We start from the raw sequence: 18960 nt of genomic DNA, 5'->3' as shown, positions 1-18960 counted from the left end.
AAATTGTTACAACAATTTTTTTAAGTAGAGCCAGTGGATTTTTTTTAGAGTGTACTCAGCAGATTGGAACAGTGGGTAGGGCTTACTGACACTTTTCTTCAGTGGTTCACATCCTATTTACATGATAGGGATTTCTTTGTGTCAATCGGAAACTATCAGTCAGAACGAACCAAATTCTCGTGTGGAGTCCCTCAAGGGTCAATTCTTGGACCACTCTTATTTAACATCTATATGCTTCCGTTAGCTCAGATAATGGAACAGTGTGACATCTCCTATCACGCCTATGCAGATGACACACAACTGTAAATTTCTGTGTCCCCACATGATTATAGTCCCTTAGTCTCCCTGAGTAAATGCATTCATCAAATCAATGAATGGATGTGCCGGAATTTTCTCCAGTTAAATGTGGAGAAGACAGAGGTGATCATTTTTGGGCCAAAAACAGGAAAGGTCAAAGATAAGCAGGCAACTTAGCACAATTTCACTTACAGCTACAAATCAAGTCAGAAACCTTGGCGTAATTATTGATTCAGACCTAAAATTTGATAGCCAGCTAAAGTCCGTCACTAAATCCGCTTATTCCCACCTAAAAAATATAACCAGAATTAAGGGGCTTCTGACTCAACAAGACATGGAAAAGCTTATGATTGCATTCATTTTCAGCAGATTGGACTATTGCAACGGTATATTTACAGGTCTTGATAAAAAATCAGTCAGCAAGCTGCAGCTAGTACAGAATGCTGCAGCCAGAGTCCTCACAAACACAAGGAAGCTGGACCACATTACACCGGTTTTGAAATCACTACACTGGCTTCCAGTGAGTCAAAGGATATCATCTAAAATAATTGAGAAGCCCGGGTATAAGGTGATGAGTGCAATACCTAACCTCACAAAGAGACATCAACCTTTTTGTGTTAGATGATATATATATGTATCACTACTTTACACTGCTGTACACTCACCAGCCCATTTATTAGGTACACCTGTCCAACTGCTCGTTAACACTTAATTTCTAATCAGCCAATCACATGGCTGCAACTCAGTGCATTTAGGCATGTAGACATGGTTTAAGACAATCTCCTGCAGTTTAAACCGAGCATCAGTGTGGGGAAGAAAGGTGATTTGAGTGACTTTGAACGTGGCATGGTTGTTGGTGCCAGAAGGGCTGGTCTGAGTATTTCAGAAACTGCTGATCTACTGGGATTTGCACGCACAACCATCTCTAGGGTTTACAGAGAATGGTCCGGAAAAGAAAATATATCCACTGAGCAGCAGTTCAGTGGGCGGAAATGCCTTGTTGATGCCAGATGTCAGAGGAGAATGGCCAGACTGGTTCAAGCTGATAGAAAGGCAACAATGACTCAAATAACCACCCGTTACAACCAAGGTAGGCAGAAGAGCATCTCTGAATGCACAGTACAACTTTGAGGCAGATGGGCTATACAGCAGCAGAAGACCACGCCGGGTGCCACTCCTTTCAGCTAAGAACAGGAAACTGAAGCTACAATTTGCACAAGCTCATCGAAATTGGACAATAAAAGATTTGTAAAAACGTTGCCTGGTCTGATGAGTCTCTATTTTTGCTGCGACATTCGGATGGTAGGGTCAGAATTTGGCGTCAACAACATGAAAGGATGGATCAATCCTGCCTTGTATCAACGGTTCAGGCTGGTGGTGCTGGTGTAATGGTGTGGGGAATATTTTCTTGGCACTCTTTGGGACCTTTGGTACCAATTGAGCATCGTTGGAACGCCATCTGAGTATTGTTGCTGACCATGTCCATCCCTTTATGACCACAATGTACCCAACTTCTGATGGCTACTTTCAGAAGGATAATGCGCCATGTCATAAAGCTGGAATCATCTCAGACTGGTTTCTTCAACATGACAATGAGTTCACTGTACTCAAATGGCCTCCACAGTCACCAGATCTCAATCCAATAGAGCATCTTTGGGATGTGGTGGAACGGGAGATTCGCATCATGGATGTGCAGCCGACAAATCTGCACCAACTGTGTGATGCCATCATGTCAATATGGACCAAACTCTCTGAGGAATGCTTCCAGCACCTTGTTGAATCTATGCCACGAAGAACTGAGGCAGTTCTGAAGGCAAAAGTGGGTCCAAACCGTTACTAGCATGGTGTACCAAATTAAGTGGCTGGTGAGTGTATATAACCTGTTTTGACCATAGAATGTAGAAAGAACAAAACCGCTGATGACCATTTTTGCTGTTTCTGTTGAATTATCAAATATAAAACTATTTAGTCTAATTTTTTTCTGTTGCATGTTTATCCTTACAAGTTGAATAAATATTATCAAGCTTCAAAACGTTTCGTTGAGCGTGTTTGGTTGTCAATAGGACATCAATATTACAAATTTTGACAAAAAATGTGGGATTTTCTTTTGTCTTTTTGGGTCCAAAATGTTAATTATAATTGGTCAATGTAGAAAACAACAGCTTGGACATGAAGGTTATAGTGTCCTGAAAAAAGGGACCCAACCAGGCCAATGTAACATTTTTTTCTTTGAAATATAAAGCCAACATCAAAGGCATGCAAATTCAGATAAAATTAGATCAGGTGTTAAAGGGTTCATTTCGAGTGATGGCGTCAATCGTAGCCCCTCGACGCGTCTCTCTCAATATCAGAGGGGTACCCCAATAACTAACGCAAGCGCAGCACAAACGAATGGCACACCTTTAGGTTCATTTTGCAGGAAATGGGGAGCTGTGAATCACGTCATCATTTGAAATTAATATCTCAAGCCAATTTAGTTTGGACAAAAGCAACACAAATAAAATGATTGCAAGCCAGGAACAAAATGGATTTTTTTTTTTTTTTTTTTCTGTAACATGGTGAATTGGCCTTCAGCCCCTGAGCCATGTGTTGGTCCTCACATTAATCTGTACAGTAGATTGAATAAACTTTACATGTATTATATTATAATATATATATTTTTTAAATCTTTGAATCAATTTCAGAATATTTTCAAAAGTTTCCCTTATTTTAAATAAAAAGTATCTCAGCATGAATAAATTTTTGCACTACATAAACCGTTGTGAGCTAAAGTTAAGACACGAATATATTAGCTTGTTTCTTCGCAAAACCATGAATAAAAGATCTGGTGAATAACATGAGACAACACATTCACAAAGAGGCCAAATGGAAAACAGAAAAGGGGATGAATACCTGCATTTGTGTGAAAGTCTACTTGGGCTCTTGTGTGTGACTGACTAGCTCACCCAAATATAGCTGGTAACAACATATCGCTCTTTAACAGGATTAGCTAGGGGATTAGCTAATAGCTGACAGAGAAAAAAATATAAATAAGAAAAGCCAGACAGTGACAGTACCAAACTGATATCGAGCTGACTGATGTAGAGGGGGAAAAAAAGGAAAAAGTGATTGAGAAGAAAGTTCTCTATATATCCGCTGTGATAACGAAGAGATATAAATCTTAGAAGTTCACCATGCACTCAGTGAGAGTGGGCTGTGAGATTGAGGAGGCCCTATGATTGTATGTATCTGTAAAGCAACACCTTCAGTAGAAACTGAAATCTTCAGCGAGACAAATAAATCAACAGAACCAAGTAGCAAAGTGTGCCAGAGCCATTTGTCATGAGTCACAGCAGCAAGAGCTATAGCAAGGGCAGATATGGAGGAGGAACACGGGGAGGCTGGAATATGAAGCAAATAAACATAAACCCCCGTGGATGGTCAAGTCAGCTGTTTGGCCTCAAGGCTGAAAAAATGCTCCATCCATCACATTTTCGCCCAAATGGCCACAACATTAGGTTGGCATGCAAAATCCAAGTGTTGCACCAAAAGCTCAGGTTTCCTTGACAATATGACAAAAAATGTTTGAATTAAAACATGCATCTATTATGTTTTGTATCATAATGAGAGGTGATATTACAGGTTCATTGGTCTAATTAACTTTTTTCATTGCCATTGATGGCAATAGATGTCAAATTCATTAAACATTGGTAGGGACGATATAACAGCATGACCTGCATATACACTTTTTGCTAGGGACAGGACATTAATTAGACCAAACAGATTGGGTGAACTGGGGTCAGGGCTACATATCTCATGAATATGAAGCTAATTAATTGAAAGGCTAAAAGATCAATGCAAAATACATCTGTATTGACTTATACTAACTTTCACATGCATTGGTTCAGGTGATACACCTTTCCATCCAAACCCGTTTTCAAAAACTACTGAAGAAACAGTTTGAAAAAAAAAAATTCAGCCTTCCATTCAGGTAAGACATTACTGCTTTTGTTCACATGTACAGCCAAACTCAACAACAACAACAAAAAATGAAAGCTCCTTTGGACTGCTTTAAAACCACATAAATGACATAAAAATGAAAATTGGGGAGAAAGGGATAAACCTCGGTTCACTACATTTCTCACAGTTTAATTAATGTTAACAGTCTCTCTACTCAAGTGTTGCAGGTTAGCCAAAACACACAGTTTAATGTTGTGCTAACACTGATACAGGTCGGACTTTCAGTTGGAAAATTAGTGTTGTGTTCCCCACCTCCACATCATTGAAGTCTTTTTACATAAGTTAAAGTCGCTGCAGCTGCTGCTGGCTTACAAAAAAAAAAAAAAAAAAAAACTTCTAATATCCCTTCTCTTCGAAGGGGGCGGAGGAGGCGGGCTGGGGCTGTGAGTGTGTGTGTGTGTGTGTGTGTGTGTGTGTGTGTGTGTGTGTGTGGGTTCAGGGGGTCAAGTCATCAGCCAATCAAATGTGCATTTGAGGGGAAAAAAATGGACTGGCACACTCAGCAGTGAAAAGGGGTAAACGTAAGTCTGAACATAATGAAAATAATTCACTTCATAATAGTAGGCTCCATTCTATCCTTACAACATATGGGGAGACAATCGAAATTACCTATATGACTGAAGTCATTATATAATGCTAATAAGCTTGCTTGAAAGTTAGTGGGGACAATTTGAGCTTCCTGAGAAGTTGGTATTGTAATGTCCGTAACGTCCCAGTGCAAACCTACGCCCTTGGTAAAACCTACGGAAGAAGTTGGAGTATCTCGGGGTCTTGCTCACGAGTGATGGAAAAATAGAGCAGGAGATCGACAGGCCAATCGGTGCTGCGTCTGCAGTGATGCAAAATTTGCATTGGTCCATCATGGTTAAGAGCGAGCTGACCTGAAAGGCGAAGCTCTTTATTTACCGGTCGCTCTTTGTTCCTACCCTCACCTATGTTCAGGAGCTGTGGGTCGTGACCGAAAGAACAAGATCCCGGATACAATCGGTCAAAATGAGTTTCCTCTGTAGGGTGTCTGGGCTCTCCCTTAGAGATAAGGTGAGAAACCGGGACACCTCCCTTGTGAGGTGTTCTGGGCACGTTCCACGGGGAGGAGGCCGCGAGGCTGACTCAGGACACACTGGGGAGATTATGTCACCCGACTGGCCAGGGAACACCATGGGATCCCCCAAGAAGAGCTGGATGATGTGGCTGGGGAGAGGGAAGTCTGGGCTTCCCTGCTGAAGCTGCTGCCCCCGCAACCCGAACTCGGATAAGCGGGAGAGGATGGATGGATGGATGGATGGACGGACGGACGGATGGAAGGATGGATGGTTATGTGGTCAAAGGTCACAGAAGTTTGTTTTGTATGCCTGTGTTCAAAATAACTCAAGAACGAATAATGGGATTATTATCAAATTTGCAGGATATTTTTTATTTGTATGTATGTATTCATATGTATTGAGAAACGGAAGAGCTGATTCCATTTTGGGTTATTGGGGTCAAGGGCCACAGAGGTCAGAAAAGGAATTCTGCAATAAGTCAAGAATGAATAAATGGGTTATTATTATTAAACAAACAGAAATGTCTGTAATATGAAATGGAATAGGTAATTCAATTTTGGGGTCATGAGCTCTAAGTTCATAGAGGTGAAAATGAATTTCATGAAAACTTGCTTCATCCTTAAAGGGAGTGCCAACGCTACCAAATATGGCGATGCTTTGAATTTAACTGCTTAAGCAGAAGTCTGCCCTCTCAGAGTGCTCCTCAAGTTTTTTCCCTGTTCTTTTTTTTTTTTTTTTTTAATTATTATTACTATTCAAACACTTAACCTATTCATCAGAAAGGTTCAAATTGGTGTCACCTGATAATTTTCTCAAACACTCACTCATATCTCGACCTGAGCTCAGCACTATTACAGATTTGAAAACAATTAATTGAAGCCTGAAGGCATTCTCATTATCATTGTAACCTCTTATGTGGCGTCCTCACAAATCAACCTTGAACATTTTCTAACAGTAGGGAACCAGCTCTGTTTTTGAGGTATTCTGACAGCCGCACTCACACACTTTCTGTCAAGATTCAAAGCCGGCCTGTCCCAAGGTCGACACATTTGGCTGCAAAAGCAAGTGAAGTGCTTAGCCGCAGAGAATGAGAGTTAACTCAAGTGAATCCATTTCATACACATGGGGCAGCAGTTGGCTGTGGACTTGGATGCATGACTTAATACGTTATGAGGGTCTCGAAAGCTCTAGCGAAGACCCTTATGTTTGAAGGTACAATGGTTTATCACAGGGGAAAATCAAATGAAAATATTAGCCTATAATAATCTACTTGAAGGTAATTACTGACTTTATCATACCCAAAATGACCATTTAAGAAAAGCCTGGTGCAATAAAATATACAGCATATTAAGGTTAATCAGTGGTTTACAGTAAGTTTTAGTTCATTGCTTTGAATAAAGACACTGAATCACATAGTCGAGCTGCTTTTTAAAGTGACCCATCCTCACGAGTTAAGATCTTGTAAAATCATCCCATTCACCCAAATGAAAAGCTGATGTCAAGCATGTCCAATTGTCCTTGTCAAAAGATCAATCAAATTTTAACAGCTGGTATAAAACTGTCTCCTAAAAGACAGGGACCTTTTGAGTGTCCAGAAAGCTGCTGAGTGTGAAATGTAAAATATTTTATTTATCTTTACTTCATTGTCCTTCTGTCGAAATTGAACACTTTCCATTTATTCATTCATCTTCCATTACACTTATCCTCACGAGAGTCGTGGGGTACTTTTCATTTTTAGGAAAAAAAAAAAAAAGCACTAATCTATGGCTGTCATAAACTGTATTTGGAAGCTCATATAATAACTAATCAACATTTTCCCAGACCTAATTGAAGAATAATGATGAGATTCAGAAAAGTGTGGACAGCCAAATGTGTGAGTGACTTACTTTGTAAGGTTCCCCAAACAGGTTGAATCCACTCGAGAACAAATCTTCATCCTGCTGCACCTCCTGAGTCCTCCTCTCCCATTCTCTCCTTTTCAGGACACTGCGCTCTGACTCCAAATGGCTAAAGGGAAACAGGGAGAAAATCTTATTAGTTTTACCCTCTCTCAAAAACCAGTGTTTTTATGTCTGACATGTGGACAATATCAACCACCTACAATGGCAAATAAAAGCATGATGCTACATAGACGATCCCCCAACCACCCATTTCTGACCTAAAAACAAAACAGAGACCAATCACATGATGGCCTTAATTTCCACAAAGTGAGGTGTAGTAAATCAAAGCTTGAGTTATAGTCCTGCTGTAAAATGTGAGTAAAGGTAATGAACTGTTTCATAGATTATTGTTATAGTCCTAATTGAGTTTTGAATATTAACATTTGTCAGTCTCCTTACTGGGGGGGGGACGGTACTCAAAAATAGCGGTTCGGTACGTACCTGGGTTTTGGGGTCACGGTTCGGTTCATGTTCGGTACAGTAAGAAAACAAAATGCAAAATATAAATGTGCTAGTTGTTTATTACACACCTTTGTGCTTTCAACAATAGGAACATTAACCTATACAAAGCTACAATTCTGCTCAAAAAGTGGCAGGTCTTTAAAGATAATCCAACAACAATTTGCCTTTCAGACCCCGTGTATTGGTCAGCTTTCTTTCTGAAAGAAAGGACAAAAAAGAAGTCCTGTGCTAAAGAGAAAAGCAATCCCAATGACAAAGATTTTAACATATATTTTACAAATGAAATGCTTCAATGTATGATTTTTTTCCCCTTATGAACGGTTTTCAAAAGCTTTATTGGTGGATTTTCTCAAGTTAAAGCGCCACACAGAAATTAATAAATTTAATTGTGTAAGCAGGATCTGTGTATAATTCCTATTATTACAGGTGTTTTAGCTCATTTCAATTTAATTTATGTAAATGGACTATTATTTATTTTATATTGTGTATATTTTATGTTGTATAACTTTAGTTCCTATGTGAATATTGGTTCCTACTTGTTTTGTTGTGGTAGGAGGGTTTTGTATTGAACACGGGGCCGTGTTTGTTATTATTATAGCAGAGAAGACAGCAGCAAATCAGCAAAGACAAGTCAACTGTGCCCCGATCTACCACTGAAGAGATCTGATGGACTCAAAAAGTTGGTTACGATTGCATATTAGTTTGAAAATGGACCGGATCCACCGTATTTTTACACGAATGACTTCCGGTCTGCCCGATCCTAGCTACCGGTAGTAGTATTGATGCAGGAGGGTCGCGTCTCGCGTCAAATAATAAACTCTGCCGTTCTTTTCACGTGCGTCGTGTTGAGCCGCATCTGGGACGAGTCTGACACGCGGCCGCACTGCGACTGGTGTGCATTGGCTGATTGACTTTAACGCCCGTTTCACAGCGTTCTCGCGGCGGCCACGTTGTCGCGCCGTTGACGTTTCTGGGTTATACTGTCCTACCGTGTTGGTCCTCATTATAGTAGAGAAGACGGAGTAAATATAATCTACACAAAGACACTGTAACACGATCGACTCACCGCCTCGAAAAGTAAGGGTTACATTAAGTCAGAAACTCGTTCGGTACGCCACCGTTCCGAACCGAGCACCACTTACCGAAACGGTTCAATACAAATACATGTGCCTGTACATACCCTTACTCCTTACCTACCAAAATACCCCCAAATCAAGAGGAAGTGACCCAAAATCAATAGCGTACCGCACGAACGCTATTTTTAGATCGCAAGGCTGCGTGATGTCACTATCGTAAACCGGAAGGTGGTCAACATAGAAGCGCGCTCGCATACAACCAATGCTAGTACTGCTTGTTTTCTGCCGGTAATCTTTCAAAAAAAGACATGCCGAGGAAACACTGCTGCTTTGGAACTTGTAGAAACGACTCTAGACATTAAGACCGTTCACACATAAAGGATGTTTTCTTCATACGTTTCCCGAAGCCAAAAACTCAGACGGAAAAAATGTGATAAATTGATCAACTTGTGTGGACCTCCAAACGACCAGTCAATGCCAGAAAGGTGAAGCCTTTCACCTTCATATGCAGGAAAAAAATTGTTGGGGGCCTTGGTCCTATAGATCGACAATCCTGATCAATTGCCTGCCCAAAGGGGTGAGCCATTTTGATATTTTTACTCATATTTTAGCGTGGCGTTTTGCTGTGCTGTTTCTGTCTGACAATGGATTTCCTGGGAAAAAAAATCAAAATTTTATTTATATATCACAACAGCCATGTAGGCCTATTTTTCTCAAATACAGATTTTTAAACAAATTAGCTATTTTTGGCCTTGGTCTTTTTGTAGTAAGGCTGTTCATGCCTACAGGTAGGCTCTAGATTTAACAGCTTTACCTTTCTGTTGTAAGGAAACAACCTTAGTAAGGGGAAAGTGTAAATAAATTAATAGAATTAAGATTTGTTATTAATGAAAAAAATAAAAGTGTTTGTTGGTTGTCACCGAGTAGCATTTGCGATCGCTACACAAAAATTGCAATGCAAATTGCCCCCAAGAATGGTCAGAGACTTAAGACAACCAGAGGATATAATATACAAGAAAGACAGGGCATATGGTGGTAAAGGATAGCTTGTTTAAACAGGAGAATGCCATTGTCAGTGGCATATGGCAATGCACACAAGAAAAAGCTGTTGATAAAAAAAGCTACCTCTGGATCAGGTCGGGCTCTTTTTCCCGTCTTTTTCAGCCCTCGATACTCAAGCCACTCTTTAACTGAACATTTGTATGTTCTTCCACATCTTTACCAGTGAATTTGGCACCAGGGACATCATTTTCGGACAGAATTGGTAGGTTTAGCTCAGTAAACATCTCGTTCGTACACTATTTACATGCATCTAGCATGAGGGACAAACGCACGTTTAACCCTCCCTAGCAACAGTTGCTAATGTCATGAATATTAATGAGCAAATGTGAAGTGTTACGTGCGGTACGCTATTGGAAGTGAGTCCGAACTTTAAATTAAGAGAAAATGATATATCTGATATCAACAAGAAGTGACCCGGAAATGCCTCAGCAGGAAGCGACCGGCTATCAGCAGGAAGTGGACTAAGAATTGCCTGAAAGTTGAGTGGAAGTCACCTGATTTAAACAGGAAGTGACCCTCAAATGCTCCAAAATCAACAGGAGGTGACTCTATATTGCCCCCAAATCAAAAGGAAATGACCCGATATCAACAGGAAATGAGTCGGGAATGCCCCAAAATAAACAGGAAGTGGCCTGGAAATGCTCCAAATCAAAAGGAAGTGACCTGAAATCAACAGGAAGTGACCCGCGGATGTTAACCGACCATCAGAGCAAAGCATCCCCAATGCCAGAGGTGGGCAAACCAGTCCTTGAGGGCCGCAGTGGTTCCTGGTCTTTGTTCCAACTGATCCAGCACAGAGCTTTTAACCAATGAGGTTTCAATGGAAACAAGAAGCACCTGACTGCAATCAACTGATTGCACTTATAACACACCAGATTGGTGAAAAGGTGTCCTCTTGATGGGTTACAGCAAAAACCTGCACCCACAGCGGCCCTTTCTGGAATAGTTTGCCCATCCCTGCCCTATGCAATTTGTCTTTGGAATTGTGCCTCTGCTGGCATTTGTGCCTCCACACGGAGCTCAAACAAGATTTTAACTCAAGTGTCAACTTTGTTTGCTAAATATGATATGAACAGTTGCTCCTCAGAGTAGCCATGCACGTCTTCTTTTTGTTCTCCATCAGCTCCTGCAGCGTATATGCATGTGTCTCTCTTAATTCTCTTCAGTGCTCATCAGCCAGCAGTTACAAGACATAAAAGCACCACGAAGTGTACAGCGGTGCATTTGAGACTGTTTATCAACAATACTTTTGATCCAAATGGGCAAATATTGAAAACAGAATAATCATTACATTTATTCTAATGACATTAAGAATGATAATCCAGAGACCAACTCATTTCATTCATCATAGATCAGAAATTGACTTCTTTGTATTCATTTTTAACTTTTGTGGGATATGTGGGAGTTGGGAGTCTGATTTTGTCAAGTGTTGATGATAAATCGTACCTTCATGTCCTGTCATTGATAAAATTTGAATAAAACGAGCTTTTTAATCAGTCGTTCGGGAACTCCGCTTTCTTGGCTTGCACACGCCACCCAAGAGTGCTGTCGGATATATGATTCATGATGAAGGTTTTTTTGTGTAAAACATCACAAAGCATGAATTGAAACAAGTGATCTGTAGAGAATAATACGGCTGCTGATTGTTTCTCTCAAACTAATCTGTTTTAAGCAAAATCTACACTTAACCATGTTAAATCTAACCTTTTCAATCAACTGCGGTCCAGCAATCTACTGAGAAATCTACATGTGACTCTCAGAGCCTATGGTCTGTTGACCCATGAAAGGGCAATTCACTGCACACAGAGGAACGAGAGTGCCTGATTAGCCATCAACACAATTAAAAGAGACGTTCTCTCTTCCTGCACCAGACCTCGCCTCCGACATTTAATCTCCCAGTAAGATGTGAGTGGGAGGTAAGAATAATGGAACGGTAACAAGAAGAAAGCAAGCAGGGGGGAGGGGTTCGTAGAGGCCCATAGGAAAGGGGGAAAAACACTTTAGGGCAACGGGTATTTCTTAAAAAGGAGAGAAAATAAAAGAATGATGAAAGACTGAGTAGAGATTTGAGGACAGGAAGGTAAGATTAGCAAAAAGCAACAGAGACCAATGGGAATTCTAGGCAAATGACTGACAAGTGCAGTGTGTGCGCGTGTGATGTGGCACTGTCGATTTTCATCAGCTCGTCAGTGCACAGAAATAAGAGACAGCTCAGTCAGAAAAGTACCAGACTAATGTGCATTAGGCATGTACGATAACCTCATCATTGAAGAAGATAAGCATCCTGACATGCCACCAGTGATACTACTAGTCCTTCTAAAAAAATAGCATATTGTGATAAAGTTCATTATTTTCTGTAATGTACTGATAAACATTAGACTTTCATATATTTTAGAGTCATTACACACAACCAGGGGTCGCGTTAACCGAATATTTTCCGTCGTTGACCGTTTTTTTAAAACGGTGACGGAAAAAACTGAATTCCATCCGTCATTTTGACAGGTTGCAATTCACACCCCAGACCACAGGGTGGCAAGTGAGCATATTAATTAGCTATTGTCTCTCTTGATGCATGACGTCGTTGGCCTTACTCGGAAAAATGTCAAGGCAACTTAGTGTTTGCCTGGCACGGCCAGACTGTTCTCCCTGTATTTTTCAAACACTGAGAGAAAAGTCTGGGACACAGAGTGTGTAAAAATCAATCGACAAATCACATTTGTTTATTTGCGTGACGTGTTCTTCATGAGCAACGTCACTCTTGCGCGCCGAAAGTCATCTCTACAACAACACGGATGGCGGGAGAGCCGAGAATATGTTCCAATCCGCGGTAAATTCAGTTTTAAATGAGCTAAAACATATCGACACGAGACATTGACAACAGTCTGTCTCGCGCTCGCCATGTTGAATAAACTCCGTTCTCCTCGTATGTTTACTTCTGTGTGCAAGTCCCTCGTCCTGCCCTCGTCGCTTTGCTAACGGCACGTCTGCCCGTCGCTGATTGGTGCACTCCGCTGTCTGTTTGCCTCTTGTTAAGCTTGTTCGGACAGAATATTAATTAAAAATGAATGAAAACTAAATACTATTGAATATGTCATTATTATCATTTTAAAAATGTAAGTGACGGGTAAAAATAGATTATGACCGGATTTTTATGACACTGTCAGTCAAAATGACAGACAACTAAAAAGTCTAGCGCAACCTCTGCACACAACTGAAGTAGTTCAAGCCTTTTATTGTTCTAATATTGATGATTTTGGCAAAAAAAAAAAAAAAAAAGTCAAGAAAAACCAAAAAGCCCTATCTCAAAAAATAAGCATATCATGAAAAGGTTTTCTAAAGAAGCTACTAACCTAATCATCTGAATGAACGAATTAACTCAAAACCCCTGCAAAAGATTCCTGAGGCTTTTAAAAACTTTTGTCTCCTTTTCTTCTAAACTGTTAACAATTTTTTAACCTGGTCTTCGTGTTCACCTAATCTGCTTCCCTCGGCCACTCATATCTTGTCCAGGTGTTCCTTTTTTATTTCCCTGCTTTCTTTCATGACTTTATTCCTCTGTGATTTGTTTTTGTTTTTGTGAGTAAATAAAAATATTATGTCACTGTTTGCACCTGCTCCCCAGCCACACCACTGCCTGGCTCTGTGCCTCCCATAAAATCCGTTGCCATCCTTACCACATTAAAAATTGTGATTTACATGCGAGGGCTCAAAGCTCTTGCCTAATGCAAAGAGACAGAAGAACTAGACCACTGTGCTCACATCATGCCACCCTTTCAAATGAGCACTTAATTGTGTTGAGGTGATCGATATGGATACATCCATACTCCAATAGTCAAGACGATTCCCAGGAGAAAATATTGATACACTCACATGAAAAAATAATTGAAACAATAAAAAGTTACTACACTTATTCTAATTTCTTGATTGAAAGTGCTTGGTATTATTTCAACAACATGATTTTGTTGTAGGTGTAATTAGTTATTAACTCATTCACTGCCAGCCCAGGTTAAGGAGTATGTGTTGTGGGAGTTAGTAAAAGGAGGAAATTGATATTGAAAAAAAAAACCCCATTCCCTGCAATAGACTTCCAACCCATTTCGACTAGGAAGGGCTAGAAGCGATCAAACCTTTTCAATTATTGTAACTGGGAATTTTTGGGGGGTCGGTGTGCAGTAGTTTTAAGAAAACTGCCTTGACAGTCTTGTACAATTGCTTTTTTTAATCATAAAACCAAAATGTGCACACTCATTTGTGTTAAAAAAGTATGACAGCATTTATGAAATGTATTCTGATACCTACAACATATAATGTGAACTGTGATCTAGTGTGACGACTGAAAAGATCATAGTATCTTCCTATCTCATTTCCCTCTTGTTTGGTATTCTAAATATAACAGGCAAAACGGATGAAGGATAGAAATTGCGTTAAGGGAACCTCGGACCTAAAGACTTGTAGGCTCTATCAAGCCACAATTGTTCTCTTTTACTAAAATATGTTATTAGAAAAACATAAAATATTGTTATTGATTTAAAATCTATAATATTTATTACATGTTTTGACCTACGGAGGGCGCCATGTTTTAAGCGCGCAATGGACGCTCAGGGTGATGACTTGAAGTGCGAATCTTGGGGCATCTTACGATTAGATCAGGGGTCCCCATCTGTACCGGTCCGCAGCCCGGCAGCCGCACAGAAATAATAATTTATTAACGATCGCATTCTGGCCGAATGAACCCTGTGCCCCTGCTTAACACACCAATATACTTGTCTACTCTAGATATAATACTACAGGATAGAATAGAAATCCACTGATTGATTGAAGCAGTACATCTTGTTTTGTGTATATAATATATCTATGTGCGCTTGTCCTCGATAATAACGTATTACTAGGCCGCGGGCTCAGCACATTTGTTCCCGGAAATAATTAGCCCCCACACGAGCGAAGATGACTGGAAAACAGACGTCTTTGGCGATACTTTTTACAGCGAAAAGGGCACCTGATGAGCCAGAAGATGAGCACACAACCTCGAAGACCCACGAACTGCAAAGGAGTGGATTCGTGACCCGTTTGTGAATAAACCGAGTGATTCGAGCAGGTCTGTGCAACAGGAGGATCAGCTTGTAGAGATAGCAAATGACGGCGACCTTAAACGTACATTTGAGACAACAACTCTGTCGAGGTTCTGGATAAATGTAATTCTGGAATATCCTGACATCGCTACGAGAGCATTGAAAACCTTGCTACAATTTCCAACGTCGTATCTTTGTGAAGCGGGCTTCTTAATTAATGCTTAACGACAAGGTGAAGTTGTTAATGGTGAGAGAGCGGTGTGCAGTTGTTGTGTGCAGCTAACATGGCAGAATGTATCTGAGGAGAACTTTCCTACATGTCCTTCCATGATCAAACGTGAGTTAATATTCCTTTCTTTAACGTTTGTAGTGTTTACTTTGGAATTGCTGCATTTGCGGCCATGTTTGTTACGCGCATGGACAGAACCGCATCGTTGCAATTTTTGATGGGTTGCAAAATTTGTCAGAACACCGGTCCGTGGAAAAAAAAGACCCAAGTAACACCGGTCCGTGGTGCAAAAAAGGTTGAGGACCCTTGGATTAGATTACGATTCAGAGGCTACGATTCGATTATAAATCTATTATTGATACTCTTCTCCCTCCCAGCTATTGGCTGCTTTTAATGTCTTGTACATTAGTTACAAAAATTGTACAAAAATCCTCTCAGGCTTAAATAAACTACTACTACTACTTCAGTATCAAGTTAACAGATCTAAACAGTACACAAAATATCAAGTACTCATTCTGTATCAGCAGCTTTAAACTACATTAAATTTTTCAAATTTAATGTTGTGAATCAACCAATAAAGTTGTTAAAATTGCTCCCGTTATTCCATAATTTCCCTTCTTCTTCTTTCGACATGTGAAAGTTTTAAAACTGTTTCATCATTTAAAGATGGATTCAAGTCAAGATTTTGCCAATTTAGGAGTATATTAGATAAAAAGTTGATTAGGTTCGCTCAGAAGGTTCGCTACAAAAGCCTTCCGGAGAACTCTAATGCTTTAAGATGGCGGCTGTTTACTAATGCCGGTCTGTCATTTTGCATCTAGTTTATTATACAGTATGTGCTAACTCCACGGAGGGCGTCTAGTTCTATATAAGATATTTACCTTAGCATTATGTGGGCCGAGTTTGTAGCGGCTGTCGGCTGTAATCAGTTATTATTATTATTTTTTTAATCTAGTGACATGAGTTGAGCATGATGTGTACTCTTGGTCCGTTCCTCATTGCATCCCGAAGACCGCGCTGTGTTTTAGCGCTGCTTTATTTGGAATATTTCAGTAATCGAAATTTGGATGTTTGTGATTCTCACTCGAATCTTCCACAGCCGAATCGCGAATAATCAAAGAATCTGAAATTGTCACTCAACGACTACAACTGGGTTACTGCAATTCCTTCTGCGCGGCGAGACGTCCAACACATGCGCTCCTTGGTTAAAAGCAGAAAGTACTTACTATTTGTGTTTGTATTGAGTCTTTTATTATCTTTTCATTCCCTCAAAATACTTTTTGCATGTATTTACCCCTCATACTTTTGAGCATTGTGTTTTCTTGTGGTAGCTTAACAGCAGATTGTTGATCTGTTAACCAAATTAGTCACGTGGCATATCGCGGAAAACACAGACAAGACTGAAAAAACATTTTGTGCTCTTGCACTCCTCTTTAAAAGAAACTGCTGATTTTAAGCCAAAACAACTTTTGTGCTTGATAGAACAATATGTCATATGCTGCCATAGCAGATTAATGGCGCATGAAGCCCCCGAACTATTTTTGTCCGTTTTACCCTTGAAACCCCCGTTTACAGACGTCGCGCAACCGCTTTTGTTTCAACCCAGCCATAAAACGAAGGTAATTAATTATATTTCTTATTCAAAATGTCTGTTATTTTTAGCGTAGCATCATTAATTGATGTCTAATATTTCGTTAAAAAAAAAAAAAAAGACTTAAAAAAATTATCCACTTGCATATTTTCAACTTTTAAACAAATTAAATCACAATGAAAAAAATGGTGTCTGTAAAAAATTCACGGATATCTACCTTATAACTATCGCTTAATTGTATTGTTTTGTGTTACTGCTGCATTTTCTCTGATATGTTAGATGATAAATAATCGATCTAAACAAAGAAAAATTGAGAAAAAACATTTAAAAGGGTAAATTTATGAAAAATAACATCTCGATGTCTGCGATTTCTGCATCGCGACCCTTGTTATATTACCATGTTTCACCCATAAAATCCCCGCAAAAATCTGGCTGTGGCCATTAACAGCTGTGTCTTGACACTCAGTGATACATGCTACATGGAGTTTTTGGATCGAAACAAGGTAAGTACGCGATAATATCTCGTTAAAGTCATGACGTCTGTAATTCTGCTCTCGCATGCGCTCGCCTCCAGATAGGGTTTTGCTGTTTAAATTTTTTTTTTTTTTTTTAAATGCCATCCTGTTCAAAAACTTTCTTCCCCCAGAAAACTGAGATTTTAAGCTTTTCCAATGATGTATCACACATGCATATCGGACAGTTTTTAAATTTGGCCAAACTGGGGGTCTCAGAGCGGAACATCAGGTCACCTGAGTATTTTCCGCCATATCTAAACCACCCGTATTCAATTTTTACTACCTTTAAGTATTTTCTTAAGGCATCTTTAGTATTCTGTCTGTAGGCATCTAAACAAAACAAGCTGAAAGCGTACGGTAGTACTCTGATGTCAAATTTGCTTTTTGTAGGACATTTCACCGTTTTTTTTTTTTCCTGTTCTTGTCGCGTCTCATCCCGTCTTTCCTGTTCTGTTTGCTTTTCGTGCTTTTCTTCGGGAAATATCAACAGTGCTGTTATGCTCATTAATGTTCCTCTCGGGTCCAAATTGAAAGGGTTGAACAGATGACATGTTTATGTCGCTAGAGTCAAACTCTGGAAGCCCAGCAGTATAACCATGTGTCGTCACTGCCCTGCGACGTCAACAACAATGGCGACCTGTTAAACTAATTTTACAAATTGTATAAAAACGAAAACATCAAGCGGGGTTTCAATATCAAAATGTTTTAACTCATAATAACTTTTATCTTTTAAGAACTACAAGTCTTTCTACCCGTGGATCCCTTTAAGGCAGAATAGAACTGTCGGTTCATGTTTGGTTTTCTCAATCGAAGACAGAAAAATACAAATTTTTTTGGACTCATATCTGACGAAAAAAGTTTTTCATTACGTGTTTGTGGTGTGCATTAAATTCTTAACCTGACTAACAATTTTCTTTTGCATGTCTATCCCTGCCACATACAATAATCAATGACTATCAATGAGTACTTTAAAAAATGTTTTTCATTTGCACATATTTTAAACAAAGATTGTTTTAATATTCTGTTTTAAATGAAAATTATTTAAATGTGTCTTTAGTGTATGAATGAAAAAGAAGGCTCCACATTGTTCATGCTGATTTTTTTCTTTATGAATGAAATCGTGGCATGCACGCCAGTATGTGTGTGCGTGCACGAGAGAGTGTGTGTGTCCTGAAGTAATGCTGATAGCCAGAGTAAGCTCTGGGAATTTAATCTCAACAGAGCAATGCTGGTCTCCCCTGATAACTATTTGCACACACTTTTCAGTCACAAACACACACACGTACACCCCCACAGACTTGAATGCATGCACCCAGCCTAACTGCCTTTTCTTGCACATTCACCGTCAACGTTCTCAACCAACAATATTGAACAAGTATTAAGTATGGCCATGGAGTTAGATTGCGGTCTTAAAAATGTCACTTTTTGAAACTGTATTACAGTGTGTAATCTCTGCAAAGCGCCACCTAAAGTCTGATAGCTATGAATTAGTTTGTAGTTTATGGCACTAGGGCCTCATGCACATTATATTTGTGCCATTGAGATTCAATTCATTTTTATTGTATTTTTGTTTTTAATGTGACGCCTAAACTGACTCAAGAGTGAACTCTCAATTCCCATCAAAAGTCTTTTAATCCAAGATTGTTACATTCATGTCTTTATTCACACTAGTCTTAA

The 18960-nt window shown here is 39.6% G+C and overlaps 1 protein-coding gene across 4 annotated transcripts in view; it reads right to left on the bottom strand.

The window, feature by feature from the left end:
* Positions 1-18960, bottom strand: part of aff2 (AF4/FMR2 family, member 2) — a 263824-nt gene that overhangs the window by 171967 nt on the left and 72897 nt on the right. For 3 of the 4 annotated variants that reach the window (XM_057849436.1, XM_057849435.1, XM_057849438.1), the window contains one exon: positions 7226-7346. In XM_057849436.1, coding sequence (XP_057705419.1) covers positions 7226-7346 — 121 coding nt within the window. Of the gene's footprint in view, positions 1-7225; positions 7347-7440; positions 7493-18960 lie in introns of those variants that run through there. The other variant, XM_057849437.1, reaches the window with a different exon arrangement.

This window comes from Corythoichthys intestinalis, chromosome 11 (assembly GCF_030265065.1).
Source record: "Corythoichthys intestinalis isolate RoL2023-P3 chromosome 11, ASM3026506v1, whole genome shotgun sequence".
Taxonomy (NCBI): domain Eukaryota; kingdom Metazoa; phylum Chordata; class Actinopteri; order Syngnathiformes; family Syngnathidae; genus Corythoichthys; species Corythoichthys intestinalis.
Note: the sequence above shows the minus strand (reverse complement) of the source record. Positions and strands in the feature narration are given on the sequence as shown.